Here is a 27,188-nt window from a genome sequence, read left to right on the forward strand (position 1 = left end):
AGAAAAGGGCAATTTGGTGCAGCTGTTGCGGAACCTCTTGGGAGGCAGGCCTATCCGTTACTGTGAAGTTCAAAGCATTGTATACCGTGTTTGGGCCATCCAAATGTGTCACAAATGACAGGAAATGGTTAAAGCGTGAGGATTTTTTCTTTTTTTAATAAAGCCTGCCAGAACGCCATGCCCTCAAGATGAATTGTATTTCATTTACATACAGAAAGAGCTGTCGCAGGCATCATCAGCAGAGCAATAACAGCCCCACCAGAAGGAAATCAGGATTACAGGTAGGAGTTGATCAGAGTGTACAATGCAAGTGCAGGAGTTTTTGATCCATAGTGCAGATGACATAGTGCAGGAGGGAGGTGCCATGCACATACAAAGGGTGGGATGTATTAATATACATCGCCGCCCTTCGCCTGCCAGCTGACGCGATGCTGCCGCATATGTACTAACATATGCGGCTAGCATCGAGTTGCGGTGACGGAGAACCCCGCGATACCTGTGATGTGGTCTGCGGGGGTCTCCGTCACATCCTGGCGGCTGGCAGAGTCCCCCTGCGTCTCCTCCTCCCCCTGCAGCCGGATGTCCTCCCTGCTGTAACACCTGCTGGGGGAGGAGGAGATCAGGAGGACGGGATTGGGGTGGGGTGCGTCGGGCGGCGATAGAAGCCCATAGGCTTCTATAGGGTATCGCCACCCTCTGGGGCGGACGGGTAATGGTAAATAGGAAAATGCGGTAAAACCCCCGTTTTACCGCATTTCCCTTTAGTACATCCCGCCCGAAATGTGCTGATACCGGGGCGATCCTGGAACTTAGTCAGTAGCATTAGAATTCACTCACCTAAGCCCGCCCTCAGACTCTCATTGGATAGTTTCACAGGAGTCTGGAGGCAGGTTTAGGAGATTAAAGCATTATGTGAAGTCCCGGGTTCTGCGCAGCAGCTGTGATATACAGCACCACTGCCTATACCAGATACACTGCCAGCACATATATTAAATCTCTAACATACAGTAAATGTTTATATGTACAGATAGAGCGCCTCTCAGCCAGCGGCGGGGCTCGCCAGAATGCCCCCGCTGGCGAGATGGCGCTCCATCTGACTGGGACGCACGATCGTCACTCACGCACGCACTTCCCAGTCTCCGTGCAGCGGGGGATGCAAACGCTGCCCGTCTCCGCTTCAGGGAGACGGGCAGGGTTAGGGGGGGGGGGGGGGGGCGGGGAGATGGGGGTGATCAGCGGGGACTGACAGGGAGCTCCGTTGGAAGGGGATGCGCGAGCACCTCGTGAGCGCATCTCCTTCCGGTGGCTGGCTGGGGATGGCGGTTGGCAATCTGACCGCCAGACCCCTGTTGGAAGAGAGCAGTTCCATCTGTACTTAGTGCAACCCCCCCCCACAGCTGAGTTTGAGCCAATCACAACATCTGCTGAGATGTATGATGCTCAGGCAGTGAGATTATTGATTGTGATGGCAAATTACTAAAATCTGTTTTTGTGGATTAAACTCATCTGATTATTATTCTTACAGTAGTGGAATATTCTCTAAGAGTCCTTAAGGTTAACATTGCTTTAATATTATAGCGCTGCACAATACATAAAGCCATCTGCAAATCTGTCCAGCCTCCTCTTACCCACGATTATCTCTACTCGCGGGTCACCAGCTGCATCTAGAATGTCCTTGATAGCCCATTGCCTACACGCCCATGAACCACAGGATTGCATGGTGCGTATGCTCCCACAAATGAGTTGCATTTTTTTGTTGGGAGACAATTTACATACCTGTATATTTTGGGATTGTGGGAGGAAACCGGAGTTCCAAGAGGAAACCCACGTAAGTACGGGGAGAATATACAAACTTTGCACGCTTAGGTGAGAATCGGACCAATAACTTCAGTGCTGTGAGTCAGTAATGATAACCATTACACTGTCTGTGCTGCCTTATCAGGACAAGTTAAACTGGTTCCCTTGAATAATTTTGAATAGCAATAAAGCCCATCAAGACTTCCCACAATAGATCTTGCGGGAGCTGCGATTATACAACTGCAGCCGTCTGATGACAACTTCCGGTGGGCCCGCTGGTGGGCACACAGATGTCCGTAAAATGTGAGGGGACACATCACAAATATGAAGGAATTGGGGCCCATAAGGGACTGCATGGTCTGTTATGGTCTTTACGTTTTTTTTTACAGCCACTTCCGGCGGGAGGACCGGAATCGGAAGTGGAGCACTGCACTATACTATAAAACTGCTTTTCTGTAAACTGAGTCTATTAGCCCTGAGGAAGATTTGCACAAAAACAGATTGTATAGTGTGGCGCAACCCTACACAATCTGTTTTTGTGCAAATCTGTCCATTGGGGAAGGTGTATCTCCTTCATGGTATAGTGGGCTGCACCCTTTTAATTCATTGCGCTCTCCCTTCCACAATACTTAGTTTACACCCAAAGCCCCGAGGAAGATACCCGTAGGTCTAGAAACATGTTGGCCCTATAGAGATATCACCACAACAGCCAGGAGATTGAAGGTTAGCCCGTATGTTCACATTAATGGTGTGTACACACGGGGCAATGTGATTGCTGGCGATATATTGCTAGCAATACAGTATATCGCCAGCAATCATATTGCTCAGTGTCTCCCTTTCATCAGCGATGAAAAGGAGACACTGCTACAGGGGGGTACAGAGACGAAGGCAGGAGGGAGGAAGAAGCGGCACGGGGCGGGGGGGGCAGCTTGCATGGTATGGATCCGCCTTCCCCGTGACGTATGCTGGGGGCGGGGTGTATCGGGTACACACTGCCGCCGGGGTTATTATTATGTTACACAGACATGGCCCCGTACGTTCCGTGCACGCAGCAGCAGCAGCCGCCGCTGTGTATGTGTCACGGGGAAGGGGGGAAGAAGCAGCAGCGCTGATCTCTCCGGCGCTGACATCCTGCCAAGCTCCTGCGACCAGCGACCATTAGGGAGTGCACACGGGAGCGCGCAGCTGGCGATTTATCGCCAGCAGCACTCCAAATCCCTGGCAATATGGTCACTCAGCGACCATATTCCCAGAGATTTCACCCAATATCGCCCCCGTGTGTACGCACCTTAAGAAACCCTTGTCTATCTGGATCATGACGTTTGTTCCCCATTGAGTAACACAGGGAGACTCACCCCACTCCTGGGATATGTGGCTTTTATACAGAAAATATAGCTGTTTGCCTTTGCAATATATCCTTATATATTTTAACATTAAGTATACTGATTAAAACCCTTTCCGAGCACACCACAGGGGATTTCCATCTGTTAGGCAAAAGAAACCTTTATACATATGACATGCGACATGAGTACTGGTACTCTATCTTAAAGCCCTTTAAAGATACCTTGATGCGCTTAATCAGCCACCTTTAATAGGTGAGTGGGGTCCGCACATCCCATAAAAAGATACCTTTTATTGTTTATACTAACACTCCTCGGAGTAAATTAGGGTATTCTTACTTGCTATACAGTATCCAGCTGTTTGATATTTTTCACCTACCCTTGATGTAGCAGTACTCTACAGTGCTGTTTATATCTTCTTTCATATACCTCTGAGTCCGATCACCCACAACGACTAAGGAAAAGGATCTAGGACCCAGAGAAACTCCAAGCAAGGAAAACAGATGACTGAGGCATCAGATAAGGAATGTAACATTCTAAACACCTACCGCTCAATTTACCCCTTGAAACCCCTTGAATATTTCACAGCACCAAAGAGTAGAGACATAGATAATACACTACCCCATATCTATATCGGTAATTTGGTCTACAGCATGATGGTAGACAGTCATTAGGTCAAAACCATTAGGTCGACATGGGAAAAGGTCGACATGGGAAAAGGTTGAAAGGTCATTAGTTCGACGGTCATTAGTTTGACAGTTCATTAGTTTGATGGGTCTACTGTAGGTCGACAATCAAAAGGTTGACATGGGGTTTTTCACTGTTATTTGAGCCGACATGTGCCGACAGGCGGTATTTCATTCCCTACCATCCTCTATGGCGTGGCGGGAGGATAAAACAGTGTGCCGAGCGTAGCGAGGCACCGTGACCGCCGCATTGCGAGCGCAGTGAGCGATGCGAGGGGATGCAGTGCACTTTAAACTGTGTCCATGTCGACTGTGTTGAGATTCAGGTCAAAAAAACTGTGAATAACCCCATGTCCACCTTTTGACTGTCAACCTAGACAATGTCGAACTAATGACCAGTCGAACTAACGACCTTTCCAACTAATGGCCTTTCGACCTAGATCCATATCGACCTTTTCCCATGTCGACCTAGACCCATGTTGACCTTTTCCCATGCCGACCTAATGGTGTCGATCTAATGACTGTCGACCATCATGCTGTAGACCAAATGATCCCAACCCAGAAACCAAGTTTTAGGATTTAAGATAAACTTCCCCAATTGTCCCAATTCTAAGGGGGTTATTCTGGTCGATTGACAACGCTGCAAATTTGCAGCCTTGCGAGTCCACCAAACCCCTGACAGGAGCTGCTCCATCTGTATATAAGAAACTGTTATTAAATATAATAATAAATAAATAGAATGTACTTTATATTGTACGATCCTCTCTACTGTGTAGCTACAGTTGGCGTAAAGTAGTGTTAGTGCATGGGGTGTGGTTACTGTAGGTGGGTGGGGCTTTATGGTATTTGGACAGGAATAACAGTCGAGAGCCTATGTTAGATTACTAAAGCATGGGCTATAAAGAGACCTATGTTTTAGATCTATCTAAATGCGTGTCTTCAAACGCTACAACTTTGTCAGATATAAAAATGAAACAGAACAAAATAATGGTACAGAATGTAAGGCCTCGTTCCCGTAATTTGACACCAGCTGCTAATAATTGCGCTGGGTCAGCGATAACGGAGTGTATTTTCCACAAACGCTTTGCATGCATTGCTCCCTAATGTGCAGCACTGTGTGGAATAAGCCGGCATTTCATAAATAAAGGATGATAATAAGTCAAGAGGGGATCTCAGAAAAAGGAGACTGTTAGACGTTTTATACGAGTGCCATATTTGTGATGATGTCTCTGGGGCCTGTGTTTGTTAGTGTGTTTTTGATGAGAAGTAATAATCAGGCAATTAAATGGCACATTTTTTAAATTCTGGTTTAGTACTGATGGCTATTTTTATGGAACTTGACACATAAATGTTTCCTGTGTTTCTGCTCTGTTTTGAAACTTGCCAATTAAAAAAAAGATGATAAAATGTACTTTTCGATACTAACAGCCAACTACTTCTAGATGTAGAATTTTTTTCTACGTATGTTCTCTAGAAACCCTCCTGATACTGAGTTGTACAGTATGTTGAATTTGTTGGGAATGGTGTGTGTTCAGGTGCAGGCCAGGATTTGCCGCTAGGCCCGTGAGGCACGGGGCTAGGGGCGGGGCATTTTATGGGTGGCAACCAGGCTGTCTGCTGTGAGTCACTCACAGTCAGTCAGACAGACTGACGTGGCAGCCCTGCAGTCAACATTGGGAACGGATGGCCGAGCAGAGAGGGCAGCGGCGAGTGATGAGCGGTGACGCCTCTTGTCACTCACTGCTGCCTGTCATAATACTGGATATGTGTGTGTTATATATAAAATAAGGGGGGAGGGGCAAAAATGTTGTACCTAGGGGCAGCCTGACCCCTAAATTCGCCCCAGTTCAGGCATTAATATTACAGTTACAGATGTGTTCTTCCAGTGGCTTAAGTTCCTGCCCAGTTGACTGGAGGCAAGAAAAATATTGGTGCTCCCCCCTCGCCTCCCCCCCCCACCCCACACACACACCACCTTATATAAATATATGTAGGAGAATGAGTCAGCCACAGAAGCAATATTAACGGGTTTCAATTAACGGTACTTGTGTATTATCACGGCGCCCATTGCATCGCATACCACTAATTAAGGTATGCGATGGCATGCGATGGGACCTGATTTGAGCCTTTCCCCAGGCTAAGTATACCATTTTTATATCGCGTTGCATCTGTATATAGGTGGACATATCACACTATGAACTTCCCAGTTCCTGGGAAGCAGTGTTGTTGGTTTATTGATAGACAGCAAATACAGCCGTACTCACTGTTACATGCACACTGATCATGGAGAGGAGCTTCAGTAGCATGGAGTGCAAACAGCTCACCAGCCAGTGAATGAATGTAGGTAGTCGGTAGTCTCCCGCAGTGTTCCAAGATGTCTTTAGACATGTTCAGTAGAGATCACAACAGCCATCTTGGGATAGGGCATCATACCTCCCAGGAGAACAGGACAAATCAGTGTACTGTAAGAGGTCTGCCTGATGTTAGTCCCAGGAGCATACAAAGTGTAGACCTGGTCACTGGGAGACAAACACATTGTGAAGTGCTGCTGGAGACCTTACACCTGGAGTTGGAGGATGTGGCTCTGGAATAGCCACTAGACTAAGATGCATATACACTAGCACTAGAGTGGAAGTCATAATATATAACAGCCACCTGATTCATTGGCATATTTATATATATATATATATATATATATATATATATATAATGGGTGCAAGGTGTTCGGTGCACACGGACCTCTGGCTACAAGGGAGCTCACACCCTGCACCAATATAATTATTCTTACAGCTCCGTCAGCCCAAAGCTGGCTGCAGAAGTCACAAGAAAAAGACCTTCCGTGGTCATTTTCCCAGTAGTTCAAGCATGTGCAGTAGAGCTGACCCTTCCGGAGACCTGCACATGTGCAGCAGATTCACAATGCCAGACTCTACCGCACTGCCATAGAGGAAAGGGGCCGATCAGAGGTTGCACATGGGCCCTTTCCTCTCTTAAACTGCCTCTGATCAGATTGGTGGGTCTTCTGTACCCTAGCCACCAAGCTGGGTGCTTGCTCTACGGACCAGTGACCAAAGAGGACTATGTGGAGCAGTGGCGTAACAATAAATTTTGCTTCCCCCTGCCTCCAGCATGTTTCACCAGCGTGTGATGTGATGACATCACACGCATAATGGAGAAGCTGAAGCAGAAGAGAGGAAGAGAGACCAACAGACACTGCTGCTTCCCTTGGCTCCGACACATCCCAGGCCGCCCTAGCACACCCATCTTGTACACAGTAGCCAATAGCCGGCTCTGCGTACAGTCAATTGAATCAGTGGGGGAATTTGTCATCTCTGCAATGGCCCCACCCGCTCTGCGGCTGACTCGCCCCCAGTGCTCAGTCAGTGGGCAGCGGCAGGCAGCTGCATGTCATTGCGTCGAGCGGGTGCCGGCGCCCACACAGACCCTGCTGCTGCTTGCTCCCCCAAGCGGCTGCTGGGGCTGCCTTACAGTAGTTACGCCACTGATGTGGAGTAGTCCCTAGAATGAGGGATTGGACAGATTAAGTTATAGGGTTCCAAATACTGCCTTCCACAGGCAATCACCCTGCATTTCCCAACATGCTGAAAATACAACACACTGGGGGAAATTTACTAAGATGGGAGTTCTATTTCACATAGGATGTTGCTATGGGAAACCAATCAGAATTTTCTTCTTATTTGTATTCAATGCTTTCTGCAAGCTGTGACAGTGAGCTGTGCTGCCTGCTCGCTGTCACAGATCGCAGGGTCAGTATTCACACGGGATTCCCCCCTCGCTAGGTTTTTGGAGCAAGGGGGAAATGGCGTATGCAGCCGCTAAAACAGCGAGGCTCGCAGCTAAATGCAGCGGGGTCCCTGCATTAGCCGCGAGCTTCACTGTTTGGGGGAATCCTCGCCGTCCCGTGACAATGAGGATTCCCCAGAACGTAGAATAGGGTGAGCGGCCGGCGACGGGGGTTAAACGGCAAGGATCACTTGTTTTCGGCGATCCCTGCCGTTTAAACCCCTCGTCGGCCGCATTGAATACAGCCCATAGTATCTGATTGGTTGATTATAGCAACAGCCCATGGGCGGGATGTTCTAACATCCGCAACCCCCATTTGCTGCCCATCGCCGACATAATTAGGGCATATGCTCTAACATAAAGAGCTGTCCTTTGTGGTGAGCCGGCGGGTCCCGGCAGCTCCCCCCTCCCTCCCTTACTCGGTTTGTGGTGCTGCTGCTCCGGCGGGCTGGCTCTCCTCCTCCTCCCTGCACCCGGAAGAGGATTACAGTGTAGGGAGGAGGTCACAGGACCGGGCAGCACAGCTCTGTGCTGCCCGGACACAGGTGAGGGGGTGCGGGAGTCGGTGCGGGGAGGGGGGGAGGTAGGTGCGGGGCGGCAGTGGGGCGCGGTAGAAGCCCATAGGCTGGGGCTTTTGCTGGCGATGCCCCCCCCCCCCCCCCCCCGTCGCGGTAACCCGGCGGGCGATCTTTAGAGCATCCCAAAATGCGGTAAAAACCCAGATAACTGTTTTTTACCGCATTTTTAGTTTAGTGAATCCCGCCCCGTGTCAAATAGAACTCCCATCTTTGTGAATTTCCCTCTCTGTATTTCTGTGGTTTGTACACAGGGGCAGGCCTTTTCATTTATTATGACAGCAAATAAACAACTACTATGACCAGAAAAAGATATAACGCGCGGTTCTGCCAATATATTGTTAACAAGCAGAAATAACACAAATAATCCATCTGCAATGTGGCATGAGGAATAATAACCAAACTATCACAACAGCAATTTTACTGGAATGTAAAAAGCCTGTTTGTCTTTGCCATGTAAATCCCGCAATATTCGTATAGATCACAAGAACAGACAAGTGCATGCTTTTAAAGCAACCTAAGACAAATGACTTTCAGCTACATTAAGTCTTCCAATATGTGTTCTTGTGCAGATATGGCATTTATTTTAAAATAAATTACATTTTCCATTAGGAAAGGTTGTTAGAGTCAGCATTCTGTGCTCGGGGCTGAATTTCAGATTTGATTATCAAACAATATGAAAGTAGTATGTTCCAGACTCTTTCCTGCCAGAGGGGCCTGGAAGTAAAATATAATGAAAGGGCATTGTGTGATACAACTGCCCTGGCTCTGACAGCTCTGGCTTGCACTAGTGAATTTAGTAGTGAACCCGTCAATCAGCATACTACGAGCATACTGTACAGTATTAGGAAAATGGAAGAGAACCATTTGGATTTTGACAGTTTAAGTAGAGTGTGGTGATCAAATATCCCTGGGTTCCATACATATATATAGGTGGGTGAAATTTACTAAGATGCGAGTTCTATTTCCCATGGGATGCTGCAATGAGCAATGATCTGTATATCCATCGCTGGCCATTTGCAAGTTGATTGACAGGCGCCGGGTGTTTGGGGGCAGAACGCTGGCATTTTCTGGGATTATCCTCGAAAACAAGGCTTTTCCTGGCCATTGGGAGGGTGGGCTACTGGCATCAGCAGCGGCCTGCTTCTCCCCACAACCTAGACTTGGTGCTTACACACGGGAAGGGGGGGGGGATTCATTAGATGCAGGATTGCCTACCCTTCCAGATTGGCTGGGAGACTCCCGAAAATCCCCCTCCCAACCCCCTGGAAAAGTGGCCAACCCTCCTGGATACCGGTGGGTTGCCCTGTGGCAGCGTTAATTTCCCGCGATTCACGGCTTTTCGGTGGGCAGGGTTAAGGATGCAAATCTCATCATTTCACCCCTCCCCTCCTCGGAGACCTAAGAAATTGCGGGATTTACAGTACAGGGGGCGGGGCTTGATGATGTCTACATCAGGCCCTGCCCCCAAAGTGTCGCTGACAGTCTCCTCTCCGTGCTTCTCCTGGAGAGGAAACTTTAAAAGTAGGCTGCGGTCGCATTCTCAGACGTGCACGGGTGCAGGGTTTCCATTTCCTATCTGATCGCTGTCCTCCGAACATTCTCAGCCAAGCAATCAGGTCCGAATCAGGCCCATAGTAAGAACGAATACAGCATGTTTGAAGATGTGACAGTAATGATGGCCACACATCAGACCAACTTTCCTCCAACCATCCAACTAGTTGCTTGGATGGAATAAAAATCTGGTACTGCATGGGAGCAAGTGTAATATTTACTTTAGAAATTTGCTCCCAAAATTTGGAAAAGGACAAAAACTGTCGCTCAGACACGGTACTGTAGTTGAACCTGTTTATTTGACTGAATGTTTTTGTCCATTTTCCTGGGTTTGTGAGAACATTTCTGATTGTCCTTTGCTTCCATCCAGTACCATATTTTTATTCCATCCAAGCAACCAGTTGGATGGTTGGAGGAAAGTTGGTCTGATGTGTGGCCAGCATTAGTAATGACTACACCTGTGCACCAGCTAGGTGATTTGGAAAACATGGACCAGTGGTAGATCTTGAGGAGTGATTGGGCCACTCCTGCTATATATATATATATATATATATATATATATATATATATATATATATATATATATATATGTATATATATATATATATATCTCTCAAGGGACAAGGGGTTAATAGGTGTTTCGTTTAAAATGGGAAATATTTGTATTTTTTTATTGTACTGTGGGTATATTTTAGTATTAATCATTATAACGGGAATTTCTGCATTTATTTACTTTATTTATTAAGAGTTCACATCTATTAATTATTTTCAGGAAGGGGGTTAATGAAATTTTATTAGGAAGGCGACACAGATTAGTTAATCAAAACTGTTGTGCTTCCCACTCAAGAACGTGGTGGGTGGGTGGGTGGGTCATTGTTACTTTATTTTTTATTTTTTTCAGATAAACAGACAAGATATCTCTGCTAAATTTTATTCATTTTATTTTTTATTTTGTTTTGGTAACATAATGTATTTTTATACCTTTTTAATTTAAAAAAAAAAAAAAAACAGTATAGAAGCTTATAAATCGTAGTTTTGCTGCAATTTTTTTTTCATTGATCAATTTTTTGTCTAAAATCTCAAAATCCCTTTTCAAATTGTTACTTGATAAATTCCCCCAATCAGTGTCATTTTCCTTTTTCTCCTATAATTGTAGGAATTTATGTGACTTAAATAAAATGTACATCGTACCATACAATACAATGCTATTATCTCTGTCACATAATCCTCTGATCTATGGAAACCATCCAGACTATTCATTTCTGTGTGATAATCCTCTTACAATAAAATGGTTTAGTGGTGTAACCCAATGACAGGGGGCGGCGATGACATCATCTCAGGCTTAGGGCAGTATTCAATGAAAAAGTTCTCCGTGCATGGAGAGCGTTTTATTTAGCTCTCCATGCACTCTCCGTGTTCCGGAGGGCTCGCTGCCACTCCTGCTCCCTCTATTCAATGTGGTTAAGACTCGCCGCCACTCGCGGCGAGTCTTAACCCCTGCAGGGAGCAGGGAGCTTTCAGGGAGCCGGAAGCAGCCAGAGAGATTAAAGTCTCCCTGGCTGCTCCAGAGGACTGTGGAGGGGAGGGGGGCTCTCCAGGACCCAGGCTGCACCCCCCTATAGCCAGCGGGGGACCCAGTATTCACTGCACCGTTCGTGCATAGTTACGTTCGGCTGCAGTGAATATATGAATATGTAATGAGCGGCTCGAGCGCTCGGGCCCCCTGCTGGCTGCACTGTGTAAAAAAAAAAAAAAATGTAAAAAAATATTTTATTTAAAATTAAATATATATTCATGTGCTATAAGCACATGAATAAAAATAACATGCCCCTTCACTGGAAAAAAAACCTGATTTTTTGACACCAAAATTTAAAAAAAAAAACCTTTTAGTTTAAAAGTTCACATTCCAGCTCTCCATCAAAAGATGGAGAATTGCTACACGGAGAGAGACGGAGAAAATCACTTAAAAAGACGGAGAATATTTCACATTGAATAGGGTTGCTCGCTTTTGGAGAGCAAAATGCTCCATCCAAGGCGAACAAAGCACAAATTCTCCACAAAACACGGAGAACTTTTCTCATTGAATACTGCCCTTAGTATGACATTGCTGGGGGTGTGCCAGGCCTTCAGGCGTTAGGTAAGGTTGGTGAGCAGGAAAACAGGAGATAGTCAGAGCAGGCTCAGTGCACAGTGGTGTGACAGTATCTCTGATTTTGCAGCAGATTATTTGTCGAGCAACCAACACACGTGCAGGCTGCAGCACATAAAATGTGAGCAGGGCAGCAAATAGTAATGTATATGTATATATGTTTTTTGGGGGAGGGGGCAACATAGCCACGCCCCTGATTAGTCACACAACCCCATACAGTACTTGGGCTTGTATGTACTTGAGTGCAGCATTTTCTACCTGCCTTCCAGTCTACAGCCAGACAGCAAATGGTTGGAGCTATCCACCAATCACAGTGCGGACAGCCATTCACTGTAGGGCAGTGGTGTCAAACTCGTGGCCCTCCAGCTGTTGTGGAACTACATGTCCCAGCATTCCCTGCCACAAATTTTATATAATGGATTGCTAAAACTGTGGCAGGGCATGTTGGGACGTGTAGTTCCACAACAGCTGGAGGGTCATGAGTTTGACACCACTGCTGTAGGGTCATTAATGGATGTCTAGGGGCCCCCAGTGCATGGCTTTGACCAGGGCTTTCAATGCTGTTAAGACGGAACTGCTTTCTACTGTAGTAAATTGGTATTTTCACCAGTGAAGGGGCTTGTTTCTGCCTGAATATGGCCACTCCCAAAGATAACTCTCATTGGGACAGCCTAGTTTTCAAGCATCGAAGTACTGCATCCTGTTGTGTTAACACCATCATCAGATATTCTTACCATAAAAGAAAGTAAAACTTTATTTATATATATATATATATATATATATATATATATATATATATATATGAAGGAGTTCATGCTAAAGTGCAGCAAGTACAGTAGGTGAACTTGTGAAAGCTATTTATCAATCTCTGAGAAGCATACAGTACTGTAGCTCTTCGGTGTCTGGTTCCGATAGCTGATACTAGTAGTCTTTGCCAATGCAGCATTTCAGTGCTATGTAGGTACTGAAGGTATTCCCTGATACCAGTCTAGCAGCTGGTCTGCGCATCACATCCATGAAATTAAGTCTTTTGCTGCTACATTAAGATAGAGGAAAAAGACTTCACAATGGAAAAAGTCCATCACCGGGACAGACTCTTTAGGATGCGTTATGCCAACAATAAAATTATGTTAAAAAGACCAGAAAATTAATTATTTCTTGGGAAACAAGATAAATAATGAGTTGGCCCAATAGCATAGTAAGGTGAGACATAGTTATCTTAACAGTGAATATGCAAAGACCCCCTCCCTCCCCCCTCATCTGCATCCAACCTCCAATCACAAGACCCCAAATACAAATAATAATATTAATAATAATTTTATTTATATAGCGCTCTTTCTCCATTAGGACTCAAGCCGCTTTACAGATAGGATGAATGTAATACAGTATAGGAACAATGAAGTACAGAAAAGCTTTTCATACACTATACTTAACCTTTTGCAGTCCAAATTTATGTTTGTAATTCAAACAATCTGGTTTAAATGTTTAAAATAATTGTATTTTTTTTTTTCTTTATTAAAAAATGGTCTACATTGAATGTTGAACGATGTTAATGTTCTTATTTTAAAGTGGCTTACCACTGGATCTGCTACTAGTGCTAGGGCAGTTGAGCCTGACTAGATGTTGGACTTAAAAGGGTTAAAGGAATTACATTAATGCTTGATTAAACAGGAAAGTCTTGAGTCTGTTTTGGAAGGATTCTAGAGTGGGGGTCTCTCGAACTGTATGAGTAAGTGACTCCCATAGAGTCAGAGCTGCATGTCTAAAAGCTTGACCCTCAAATGAATTATGGGAGATTTTAGGACTCAAAGGTCAATTGTATTGCTCAGACCCATATTTCCTGCTATTTTGTACTTTCTGTACCACAATGTTCAAAACTATCACACTGCACAGATCCTCTCCTTACGCTAACCACTACACACTGCGTAGTACATCAATATAGTGGAGGTGTCTGATGCGGATACACAAACCATGCATAAATGGTCCATGTCGAATGCAGTATCCTGGTTACAATGCCAACCCAAAGGCAATCCGTATTGGTCTGGCCCAGTTGGCACCTGCCCTTTTACACACTCAGGACAATAGCGGGTAGAAATTCTAGTCTGTGATGGACCAGACCACCAAAGCTGTGACATCATGACACCGGTACCTGGAAGGAGCAGAGCATCCTAAGACCCCACTCTAGGACCTACAACGCTCGCACACCCCAAGTTACAACCCTGCCAATCCCTGGCTGTGATGCAGGAAATCAGCATCTCGAAGTGAGTACAATGCAATAACACTGTCCCTATATTAGCATACAATACAGATAAAACGTGGTTATGTCCATACTAAGCGACAAAAGAAAAATGACTATATTTGGTCCACTTACACCAGACACTCTATTAGATGGGTATCAAGCTAAACTGAGGCAAAAATGCATTTTCCATACTCTTCCTATGCTACTACTGGCTCTGCTTCCTCATGGAATTCTGCGTCAGATTTGATGATGGATCACACCACAGTGGCTTATAGCATATCTCTGTCATTTCCTGTCTCTTACTGAATGTGCGGCTCAGTGAAATGTATTTCGGAGCCCCAGCACAGTACTGTGAAAGGGAAAGGTCAGCGGCCTGTACTGGGAATTACCTTGACCTTTATGAATACATCCATCACACACCCCCTGCAACACGTAGCATCCATCGCTCAAACTTTAAAGGTCCTCTCACTATTAATGATGGAAAGAATACATTTTCATTCATGTATACCAAGCTCTGCAATATGCTCCGCAGTTGCAGAGCTGTAGCTAACCGCTTCTTTGGGATGTATTATAAAACACAGTTATCCTTTTTTATATGTACATTATGAGAGATCTATCATCGTGCTTAATAAAACAAGAACTTCCCATTGAATCAAAAGTTATTAAAGAAATCAAAAGTATTTGACAATTGCACTAGGTTGTTGTTCCTTTTGGTTGCCTGTAGATGGCTCTCTCAGTATTTTAGAGCAAACATCTGTGTGCAGATGGAATCTCACACAAATCACTGATCTCTATGGTAAGACAATGATGCAATACTAATGTAATATCAGAGAATGGGAGGCATACATAAAATACAGTATGCTCTATTTATCCCACCCCTGCTATGTAATCTGCCTTTCTTGTGTGCTGTACCACTTGATTGGCAGAAGGGTTAATATTTGTGTAGCTTCCATAGAAACCTTCCAAGCAATCAAGTTTATCCATGATCTTGCTCCACCAAGTTTCTGACCCCTATAGGAGGAGGAGGTGGGGTTATGAGTCATTAGGGCTCACTGGGAATTTCCCCTGTACGCCAGTGGGCCAGTCCAGCCCTTTTCAGAGCTCAGTTTCAGCAGAAACTCCTCATTTTCTTTTGACTCTTGCCTTAAAGGTAAGCTAGTTTAAAGTGGTGTTTAAGGTCTAACAGGTAACTAGAGTTGGCAATACATACCTGCTAATAATTATAAAGTGAAAATCGGTCCTTATTCAGTAATTCTCCTCGGATCAGTAGTGGTAGGGATTGCAGGAACAGTTACATTCTGGAGCAGCTGTCCCAGCACACACACAATATTGAACTATGGGGCATGGCCTATGAAAAGGGGGTGTGGCCTCGCAGGGATGCCTTGGGAGGGACTCAGGCCCGCCCACAAAAACGGGACAGTTGGGAGGTATGCTTCTGTCATTTGTCAGAGGTGCCAGATGGCCCGTTGAGCCCTGTTAGCCTACATAATAAGATGAAATGATGAAGACAAGTTATTTCTGCTTTGCAAAGAAGAAGAAAATGTTTAAAATGTCTGTGGGCTGATATTTTAAATTGTGGAGAGGTATAACCTAACCAGAAAAATACATTGCCCAGTATTCTCCATTTAATTTAGCCAGCAAAAGAAATATGATGTTTCAATCAATCAGTGCCTGGTTAATGATTCTAAGACCTAACTTGTCTTGAACACAAGCTCTCTGGGAATATTACAGAGAATCCATCTCCTTTCATAAGCTTAAATAGAACTTTATTTCAAACACTCATGAAAAAACTTTCGTACGGCTCCCTCAAAGCTTAAACAGATGCCCAGAGGGTTCCATATGTTACATTTTTTGAATGATTCTCATTTAAGTAACAAGAAGCACTTTTCCGGATGTTTAAAAAAAAAGTTATTTGCATTAATATATACTGTCGAACGGAATTGGTTCCTTCCAGAATTAATGTTGTTTACATATTTCCAATAATTCCCAGGTCTGCTCACTCATCTTTTTTATTCCTGGGGACTGCAGGTATATTTAATGGCCTTCAGCAAATGAAAATAAAGAAGTAGAAAGCGATATGAAATTTGTTGGAGTTTACAGCTGGAAAAATAATTATTGTCCCCGCCCTTTTATCACATTCCCAGTGAGATGTTGGCAAAGAAGATTTCTTATATAACATTAACACAACGGGGTACCAGGTGCAGTAACAACATCTCTGGTATGTTCCTCTGTGGTTCTTCTCCAAGTGCAGTTATTCAGTCTTAATTAACATACAACAGGGAAGAATCTTGCTTCGAATTCACATTGGCTTTGAGCCCTTTTAAAGTTAAACTGTGATCTATCCAGATGTTCTCCAATTGCAATATATAGGAGTGTTTCGGACCAATGAATACTGTAAATATATAGAAGTACATTTCTGAGCACACTTGGGAACAGTGCTCTGTCTGTAAACACACATATATATATATATATATATATATATATATATATATATATAAAATCAACTCAAGCTCCGGCACTCTGGAATTCTCTGTTCAAAGCTTGCCTGGTGCCCTCTGCAGACGGCGGTCATACGATCCCCGCAACAATATAAAAATGAATTGCAGCGGCACTCCGGACTAAATAATCCCTCTCTCAACTCAGTTCTTGAAAAAGCTCCAAAAAGTGAGCTGAAAAGTTGATATGAAATGCTAAGTTGAGAGTGCTAATACAGTTCGGAGTGCCGCTGCTATCCATGGTTCATATTGTGTATATATATATATGTATAGAGAGAGAGAGAGGTATTCTCTACATTATCCCTATGTGTGCTGCTCCCCTGGTTTATTGAAATCCCTTACATACAGAGTGCCCTCCTTCTACGTTATATATGTATATTTAGGGCCTGTGTGTTCATATGTTGATCATTGACCTCTGACATCTTTCAACAAAGTATTCTACTGTAATATTTCACTGGAATTTTATTAAATATATTTTTTTAAACTGTTGATTTATTTAGAGCACCCTCTGAACCTCTCTTTGCATATATATATATATATATATATATATATATATATATATATATATATATATATAGAAAGGTTGCTCTCAGGGGGTCCCAACTGGGGCTGGTCCCAAGAAACAGGCGGCACTCAAAGGGTTAAGGAATAAATCCAAATTTATGTAGACAATTTGTGCATCATGTCAGCATACAGTCGTGTCGACGTTTCAAAGCCGGTGAGGCTTTTTCCTCAGGACGTGCAGTACATAAAGTGCATAGGGTGCTGTGAACAATAAAAGAATCAGAGCAGTGTGCTCTCACAGCACCCTATGCACTTTATGTACTGCACGTCCTGAGGAAAAAGCCTCACCGGCTTTGAAACGTCGACACGACTGTATGCTGACATGATGCACAAATTGTCTACATAAATTTGGATTTATTCCTTAACCCTTTGAGTGCCGCCTGTTTCTTGGGACCAGCCCCAGTTGGGACCCCCTGAGAGCAACCTTTCTACCGAATTCAAGGAAGGCACCTGGGTGTTTGCCCTTAGTGGATGAAAGTGCCGACCAACCCCCCTGCTCTATATATATATATATATATATATATATAAAGGGGGGGTGTGGCCTTTTACTGCGCTGATGACGGGGCAGCACTTCTATTGTGCCTTGCTGTTACTGAAGGCACCAGAAATAGAAATAGAAAAAAGGGGGAGAATAGATGTGCTCAGAAATTGTAATGTGTAATTTTATTTAGAATATTAGATTTTCAATTCAGATGACAATTTTACAAATAATAAGATATTAGATCCACTGCATGATCCAACACCAAATGGTGTTTACATTGAGGATTTCACAGATGGGTCGCATTTGGTGTTGGATCATGCAGTGGATCTAATATCTTATTATTTGTAAAATCTGAATTGAAACTCTATGTACTAATATTCTGAATAAAATCAGCTTTTTTCATTTTGTGTAATTTCTGAGGTGAAAAGAACATAGGACGCACATCTATTCTCCCCCTTTTTTAATATATATATATATATATATATATATATATATATATATACGTAGAGGGATAGGCACTCCCAACAACTCAATGAACCTCGGCGGGTGCCCTCACAAATAGGGATAGATAGGAGCCAGGGGTGCGGCACTCCAACCTTGTTGCAGATAGCAAAATAAACACGCAGGACAGCGGTGTGTTATCAACGTTTCAAATATTAAATTTGTCTTCATCCTGAAGACAAATTTAATATTTGAAACGTTGATAACACACCGCTGTCCTGCGTGTTTATTTTGCTATCTGCAACAAGGTTGGAGTGCCGCACCCCTGGCTCCTATATATATATATATATATATATATATATATATATATATATATATAAATATATATATATATACAGTAGTACTTTGTGGGGTCTGGCACTACCTGCAGGTGATGTAAAAAGATGTATTCTGGCCCGGGTGCTCGTCTTGTGGGAGTGCAACTCACTAATGCAGTTAGTTGAGAAAGGAAGACGTCTGGGACTTTTATAAAAAAAAAATTTTTACTGTGTGTCTACAGCGTTTCGGACAGAGCCCGTCATCAGGACGCAGGAATCTGTTGATGTATGTTACTGAATAAAGGGCCTTTTAATTTTCACTGATTTAAAAAAAAAAAAAAAAAGAGTCTGTATACAGCAATTTTCTGCAGTGAAGTTTTAAATCCACATATGTTTTGTGGTTGTCGATTAAGGGATTTTTACAAAAGGAATTTTTTGCAACTAATACAAATCTATGGTATGTTCAAAGGTTATGGCTGGTGCAGGTGCACATTGATAATGATAATACTAAGTATGAGACCAAAAATGCAGATAGGAATTGTTCAGGCACAGAGATGCATACCAGAAATCATTGGGTGAAAACCTGCACGTAGTTCCTTTGCATGCCAATGCGGTGCAAATACAGCCGACTTGTGTCCAACCAACATAACCTGCAATAGTTGCTTTATATAGTAATTCTGGACTTACAGGACTGTTGTGCATCTTCAGGATCAGCTGCTTCACTCCGTATAGAGTTGGCTGGGCCCATGGGGAAGGCTCTTGCCAATGTCTGTTCAGATCGAAACCCATCAATGAGCACCTTTAATTAGAAGAAAACAGCAAGTAATGAATAGCTTCTCTAATACAGAGGACACATATAATGTTGTGGTTCTATATATCCTGAACAGCCATTTACTGGTATTTATAAATGATACTCATTCCAGACCAATCAAAGCCGGACTCTAAGGGATTGCTAAACATTATAGCACATTCATGATACTTGTCACATTTACATACCTCCCAAATTTTGGAGATGCCGGGGAGGGCAAGTTTGCCAAATTTTGGGGGGCGTCGCCTATTTGAAAGGGCGTGGTCTATACTCACGCCCCCATTTTCCACCACGGTGGGGGCATGCCCAGCAGCTCTGTGAGCTGCTGGCCAGTCCCCAGCCCCTCTGCCTGCAAGAATAGACGCTGTGCGCATGCGCCCAACGTCTATTCACGGATGACAGGGGGGACTCACAACTGCCCCCTGCCGCGGGACACTGCCGGTGGCGGGAGGGACGCGGGAATGTCCCAAAATACCGGGACATTCCTGCGATAAGCGGTACAGTTGGGAGGTATGCATTTATTAAATACATCCATTTGTCTTAACTTATTGAAACTTTTGAAAACTGAATGAAATAACAAAATACAGGATTAATGCAAAGCAGTGTTAGAGAAATGAACAAGGTTGATTCTAGTTGTACTTCTTTAATGGACAAAACCATGTTTAATGCAGGTGGAGCAGATGTAACAGGTGCAGAGAGAGTAAGTTTTGGGAGAGTTATTTTGTTTTTGTGCAGGGTAAATACTGGCTGCTTTATTTTTACATTGCAATTTTGATTTTAGTTTGAACACACCCCACCCAAATCAAACCCTCTCTGCACATGTTACATCAGCCCCACCGGCAGTGCACATGGTTTTGCCCATAAGAGAGAGATTTTGCTTTTGCGAGCCAACCTGATCAAAATTTAAAAATTGCCAAGATACACTATCAATCCCCCATGGGGAAAAACACACACACACACACACACTGGCCCCCACAGGAAAAAAATAAACTCATTGGTCCTCCGATTAGTATGTATGTATGTACCCATGCAGACAGATTCAGTTCAGTAATAGCTAGACATACTGTACTTGTTAAACTACATCATTTTTCTTACTTACTTTATATAAGTAATAACTGAGAGAGCTAATTATATGCGAAGGGTTAATCTGAAACAAAAGTTGTTTTATTTAGCAAGAGATGAATAGTATCAGGGTGAATAAATGCATATATAATACTGAGTCTTTTAGTAGTTTGACCTTGATTCCCAAGAGAACCGACGCACTATCTATGTTGATGTTCTTCCAAGTTATTTTGTTCTCTGTACTGTAATTGTATTTGCTGTGCTCGTAACTTATAGGCTAAAGTTGGAGCAGGTATTTTTAAAAGTAGTTTTATGACAATTTTAAAACTGTGGACGATAACGGCAGATTGGAGCTCTAGTATAAACGCTGCTTGGTCACTATCAGATCATCGCAGGCTGCATTCATCTAGTACAGTTTGTTATAATAAAAACAACATCCGGTCATTCAACATTTTAAAGAGCCTCAGACTGCGATCGTTTTCTCCGGTTCCTCGCTATAGTTTTATAGAATTCAGTTTAGTAACAGCAAATGAAAATGACACAAGCACTAAAAAGAATATTAGTCTGTGTGATCTGAGAAATAGGAGTTTATTTATTTATTTACAGTTTCTTATATAGCGTAGCAGATTCCGTTGCGCTTTACAAATGTTGACAACACTGAAAGAACAAACTGGGTAACAACAGACGTAGAGGTAGGAGGGCCCTGCTGCAAGCTTACAATCTATAGGGACATAGGAGGGAAACACAAGGACAGGCACCAGTAAAAGCATAGCAGTCCCACCAAGTTACAAGTCCAGAAGGGAAGCTAAATAATACATAAGTGCCTCAGAGGGTTATGCATGTAGAACTTAAATATGATAGGCTTGCCTGAAGAGGTGAGTTTTCAGGGAAGGTTGAAAGTTTGGAGGCTAGTAGAGAGTCTTATTGTGTATAAGGCCAATATAGCCCGTCGTCCCTGGCTATATTGGCCCGAAACATATGTCAGAATACATTTCACTTTACACCGCATTGAAGTCTCCTGAGTGCCCTGTCTCTACATGTACTATTTGGACCCATTTGGTCACAGAGGGCACCGGAGCAAGTTTGGCACCTATAAAATTTGGAGTGCCAGGACTACTGCTTTATATATATATATATATATATATATATATATAGAGAGAGAGAGAGAGAGAGAGAGAGAGAGAGAGAGAGCGAGGAGGGATAAACTGCACACACATACTGAAGTCAACTCCTGAGTGCCCGGCTCAGATATGGAAAATTTGTATATGTGCAAACTGATAGCCAGCAACATCAGATAAATGCAAAAAAAGTTTTTAATGGCATATTATTATAAAGTGCAATAGTAACAAATGTACATTTAAGTACACAAAAAGAGGAGTCCGGTATCATGCAAAAAAGTGCAAACAGGAATACTTAGCAGCATAGGTAAATCCGGTCCTCCTCCATTAAGGTCATAGCACGATGGCCGTTTCGGTGCAACTAAGCACCTTAATCATGTGCTGTGGACCTTAGGACCAACCACGGGTATATATACCAGAGAGGGAGACCGTTGATTGGCTCTTGCGGACACACGCCCATGTGTGCCGTGCAGCAAAAACAAAGCCGGATCCCGGATGTATCCAAAACCGGAAGTGCAAAGAAGTACTTCCGGAAGAGCATCATGACGTCATCTTGTCGGAGGGCACGGCCCGCGTCAGAGGACGCTGGGTCACGTGTTTCCTGATGATACAGGATGGTTGTCATGACAACTATATACAAACAAGGAGGTGCATAAACCAGACAATTTAATAATGTATCTAAGGCCAAAGAGGCGCCGGAGGAGCAACATCTACTTAAAAAGCAGAACGGGATAGCCATATTCAGCCAGTCTCCCCAATTGGCATATACATACAAAGTGCAAAAAACACAAACAAGACAAAAATATTAGAACAGAAGCAAAACAAGGAAAATTTATACAACTATATACAATGTAAAGACATGAATGGTATATCAAAATAGCACAGCCAACCACCATGTACTATAGGAAACAATTAAGGGACAGTTCCTCATTGAGGCCATGGGGCGCAATAGAGTGCAGCCTATGAATCCACATACACTCTCTCTGCAAGAGCATTTTGTGTACTTAAATGTACTTTTGTTACTATTGCACTTTATAATAATATGCCATAAAAAACTTTTTTTGCATTTATCTGATGTTGCTGGCTATCAGTTTGTACATATATATATATATATATATATATATATATATATATATATATATATATATATATATATATTGCATTTATCTGATGTTGCTGGCTATCAGTTTGTACATATATATATATATATATATATATATATATATATATATATATATATATATAGACTGCTTGGTGCCGGGCACACCACCAAAATGATGTTGCTTGTCGGGTGCCTTCGTCAAAGGTGCATATAGACGGGAGAAGGACGCAGCACTCCAGACGGTTTCTTCAAACAGCAAATAATTTTATTGTGCTCAGCAACGTTTCAATACAGGTATGTATTATCTTCAGGCTCACATATATATGTATATATATATATATATATATATATATATATATATATATATATATATATAGTGAATCCAAACAAAGAGCACTCTGGAGACTTTTCATTCAAATAAATCTGTATTGCAGCGTAACGGTATGAACGTTTTCAGGACCTAAGTCCCTTCCTCAGATACCTACAGCTGTAGGTATCTGAGGAAGGGACTTAGGTCCTGAAAACGTTCATACCGTTACGCTGCAATACAGATTTATTTGAATGAAAAGTCTCCAGAGTGCTCTTTGTTTGGATTCACTACACGTATGTAATAGTGGCACCGGAGCAGCTGAGATTCTTGGAGTGCCGGCATAGGTGGATATGTATATATATATATATATATATGTAAACCTGCTCTAAGCAAGTTATTATTTATTTATGTATTTATTAACAGTTTCTTATATAGCGCACACATATTACACAGCGCTTTACAGAGGATATTTGTAACAGTCACATCAGTCCCTGCCCCAGTGGAGCTTACAATCTATATTCCCTACCACATGTACACGCACACACATACATTCTATGGTTAATTTTGTTGGGAGCCAATTAGCCTACCAGTATATGTTTGGATTGTGGGAGGAAACCGGAGTACCCGGAGGAAACCCACACAAACACGGGAAGAATTTGCAAACTCTGCACAGTTAGTGCCATGGTGGGAATTAAACCCATGACATCAGCGCTGTGAGGCAGTAATGCTAACCATTACATCATCTGTACTGCCCCAATGCAAAATGCTTCCAAAGCTAGTAAATGTAGTTTCACTTGTTGCCAACAGATGGCAGTGTTTCAGAGCCCCTCAGACACTAGACAGATATATATATATATATATATATATAGAGAGAGAGAGAGAGAGAGAGAGAGAATACTAGTAAGCCCTCTCAAAGCAAATGCTTCTAAAGCTAGTCTGCTACCTTGTGATTGCCTCTGTGTTTGTGCATGTGTGAGAGAGAAATTTATATATAGCATTTTAATGTGTTGCTGGATGGTTACCACAAAGAACCCAAAAATTAAAAAATAGAAACAAAAAAGCGGCCTATTTACTAAGCCTTGGGTGGAGATAAACTGCCATGGTACAGGATATATTTGAAAAATAACAGTTAGGACCTAATTTAATAGAATCAAATAAATAGAATCCTAAATCTCATGCTATGAAAAACAACTGTCTTTGGGGACTATTTATTATCAGGCAGTCACTGATAACTACTGTAAGTATCCAGCTCACTGTAAGTAGTAGCAGCGGTGTAATCTAAAACACTGGAAGAAGTGAACATTGTTCCAACGCAGGGACAACTGATACAAAGATATAGGCCAAATGCAATTGGGTGTGAGAATCAGAAAGTGAGAGATTTTGTGAGAGTTTTCCTATTTTTTTTAAAGCCGCAATCATTTGCACTGAAAAACCAGGTTGATTTTGCCATGTAAGTGATTGCCGCTTTAAAAAAAAATAAAAAAATAGAAAACTCTCCCAAAATCCCTCACTTTCTGATTCTCAGTCCCTATTATATTTGTCCCAATATTGTTAATGATGTGCGTTCCTGTCGGTCGATAACGAAGTCTTCCGGCATCTGTACATGTGGCTCAATGTTGACTGTATAGTCAAGGACTGCATATTCTGAGCGGAGGCCAGATGACATCACTGAATGATGTCATTAACAATATCATTCAGTATGTATGCATTATATCATTTGCTCTGGAGTTCTGCGGAAATCGTTAATGACATCGCTCAGGCAAGGGGCGCTAAGCTGCTCTTGAATTACCCTCAATATTTACAAGAAATATGTACCCATCAATAGGTCTATTGCTACCCCTGTACATCTAGCGACAGCAATAATTTTCTATGGCCAATTTGGCTCTGGGCCTGGACCCGCTACTGCCTGTGGTGCAGCCATACGGAGTGGTGGAAAATGAGAACCGGATGATGTATTCACAAATGCAGCAGCAGCAAAAGCAACGGCCTTAAGACAAGGCAGGAAATTAGTGGCTACTATTAAGCATTTGTCTTCATGCAGCTTTAGCAATACCACTAAAGTAACTGTCTCCCATGTAACAGGGAGTTTTAGAATAGTATAGAAGACCTAGAGCCGTTGCAGGAGAAATTGCCTGTTTGATGGATGTGAAAGATTCTTTTGCTTTGTGTTCCAGGGGAGAGATTTTGAGTTGTTAATATGAGTCAAAGTCTGAAGGATTTTGACAATTGAAGCATAACTCATTCTCGAACAGGGGACTGTGGTAGGCCTTGGAACAGTAAGAATAGTTTTCTTATAGCAGAGTACGGGCATGGAGATATTCTATAAAGTACCCTTTAGGTAGACAGTGTTATAGTTGTCCCAGGAGGGCTGCCATATTACTGGGTTCCAGTTGGCTGACAGACAATGTCTAGTCAGACAGTCAATAGATCGACACCAACAGTTAGACATGCATCAGTTAGACATTGACAAAAGTTAGACATGCATTATTTAGATATTGACAAAAGTTAGACATGGATTAGTTAGATGTTGACAAAAGTTAGACCTGCATTTGTTAGACATTGTGAAAAGTTAGACATGCATTAGTTAGCCAAGCCAACGCACTCAATATCCCAACAACCAACTTTTTTTAACCGACTTGTTCATACTTTATCATCCCAGTGGGCATAGCATGGCAAGCGCATGGATGTGGTATGCTTATACGATGTCCATGTACACATACTGGTTGACATTTTACTTGTGTCCTTACTTTTCTCACTGTCCTTGTAATGCATGTCTAACTTATGTCAATGTCTAACTAATGCAGGGCTAACTTTTGTTAATGTCTCACTAATGCATGTCTGACTTATGTCCATATCTAACTAATGCAGGGCTAACTTATGTCCATGTCTGACTAATGCATGTGTAACTTATGTGAATGTCTCAATAATGCATGTCTAACTTATGTCCATGTCTGACTAATGCATGTCTAACTTATGTCAATGTCTAACTAATGCAGGTCTAACTTTTGTTAATGTCTCACTAATGCATGTCTAACTTTTGGCAGACCTGAAGGTGGGATGTGGAGTATTAAAGCCCACATGAGCCCCACACATCAACCTGCAGCCCTCGACATCATTGTATGTGGCCCTTTGGTGGGAACCCCAGGCAGGGCCACCAAGTTGTTGGTGTTGACATTTTTACATATTTAAGCAAGTAAAGTTCAATTGTGGCTCCTTCAACTAGTGTGATCTCCCAGTGCTACCCTCTGACTGAGAAAGGCTGTGCACCCCTGGTTTAGAGCCTCTCTATATGGGACACATACAGTACATGCCCTCAGCCTGCCCTCCCCAACCTTAACCCTCCTTTCTAGCAGCCTCATCATAACCATCCCCCACAGCCTGACCTTACCATCCCCACAAGTGCCTTATCCTTCCTCCCCACAGCCTAACCCCAACCTTCTTCTCCCTGCAGCCAAATCCTAAATCCTTCACTAGGCCCTAAACTTAACCACCCATCCCCCTCATCCTGGCCACATGCTACTACTCCCCACACACTCACCAATCGGGATGTCGGCTGTCAGTATTCCAGGGTCGGCATCCTGATCATTTCATGGTTCTTGCACCGTTCTTCTGAAGACATTAGGGTTGACGGCATCATTATACTGAGCGCCGACATCCTGACTGCTGTGATGCTAACCGCATCTCCTCTATACACTGTCCTGATGGTAGGTCTTGTGCCGACATGCTTGCGCCAAACCTGTCCTCAGAATCTACCAACAGTTCATGTTTTTAGGTTAACCTGTGGATCTATAGTAGGAATTAATGCAGCAGGTTTGAAAATGTATTATTATTTATTAACCATTTGTTATATAGCGCACACATATTCCACAGCGCTTTACAGAGTATAGTTGAACATTCACATCAGTCCCTGCCCCCGTGGAGCTTACAATCTATATTCCCTACCACATGTACACAGACATTCTAGGGTTAATTTGTTGGGAGCCAATTAGCCTACCAGTGTATATTTGGATTGTGGGAGGAAACCGGAGTACCTGGAGGAAACCCACGCAACTACGGGGAGAATATACAAACTCTGCACAGTTAGGGCCATGGTGGGAATTGAACCCATGACCTCAGTAATGCAGGCAGTAATGCTAACCATTACACGGTCCATGATGCCCAATGTGACAGTTAGTAATGACTACAGCTGTGCACCAGCTAGGTGATCTGGGGAATGTGACAGTTAGTAATGACTACAGCTGTGCACCAGCTAGGTGATCTGGGGAATGTAACAGTTAGTAATGACTACAGCTGTGCACCAGCTAGGTGATCTGGGGAATGTGAAAGTTAGTAATGAATACAGCTGT

The 27,188-nt window shown here is 43.0% G+C and overlaps 1 protein-coding gene across 3 annotated transcripts in view; it reads right to left on the reverse strand.

The window, feature by feature from the left end:
* Positions 1 to 27,188, reverse strand: part of LOC146026580 (cytosolic carboxypeptidase 6-like) — a 1,552,889-nt gene that overhangs the window by 243,224 nt on the left and 1,282,477 nt on the right. For all 3 annotated transcript variants that reach the window (XM_083157364.1, XM_083157363.1, XM_083157362.1), the window contains one exon: positions 19,130 to 19,241. In XM_083157364.1, coding sequence (XP_083013490.1) covers positions 19,130 to 19,241 — 112 coding nt within the window. The remainder of the gene's footprint in view (positions 1 to 19,129; positions 19,242 to 27,188) is intronic.

This window comes from Crinia signifera, chromosome 8 (assembly GCF_055691185.1).
Source record: "Crinia signifera chromosome 8, ASM5569118v1, whole genome shotgun sequence".
NCBI classification, from domain to species: Eukaryota; Metazoa; Chordata; class Amphibia; order Anura; family Myobatrachidae; genus Crinia; species Crinia signifera.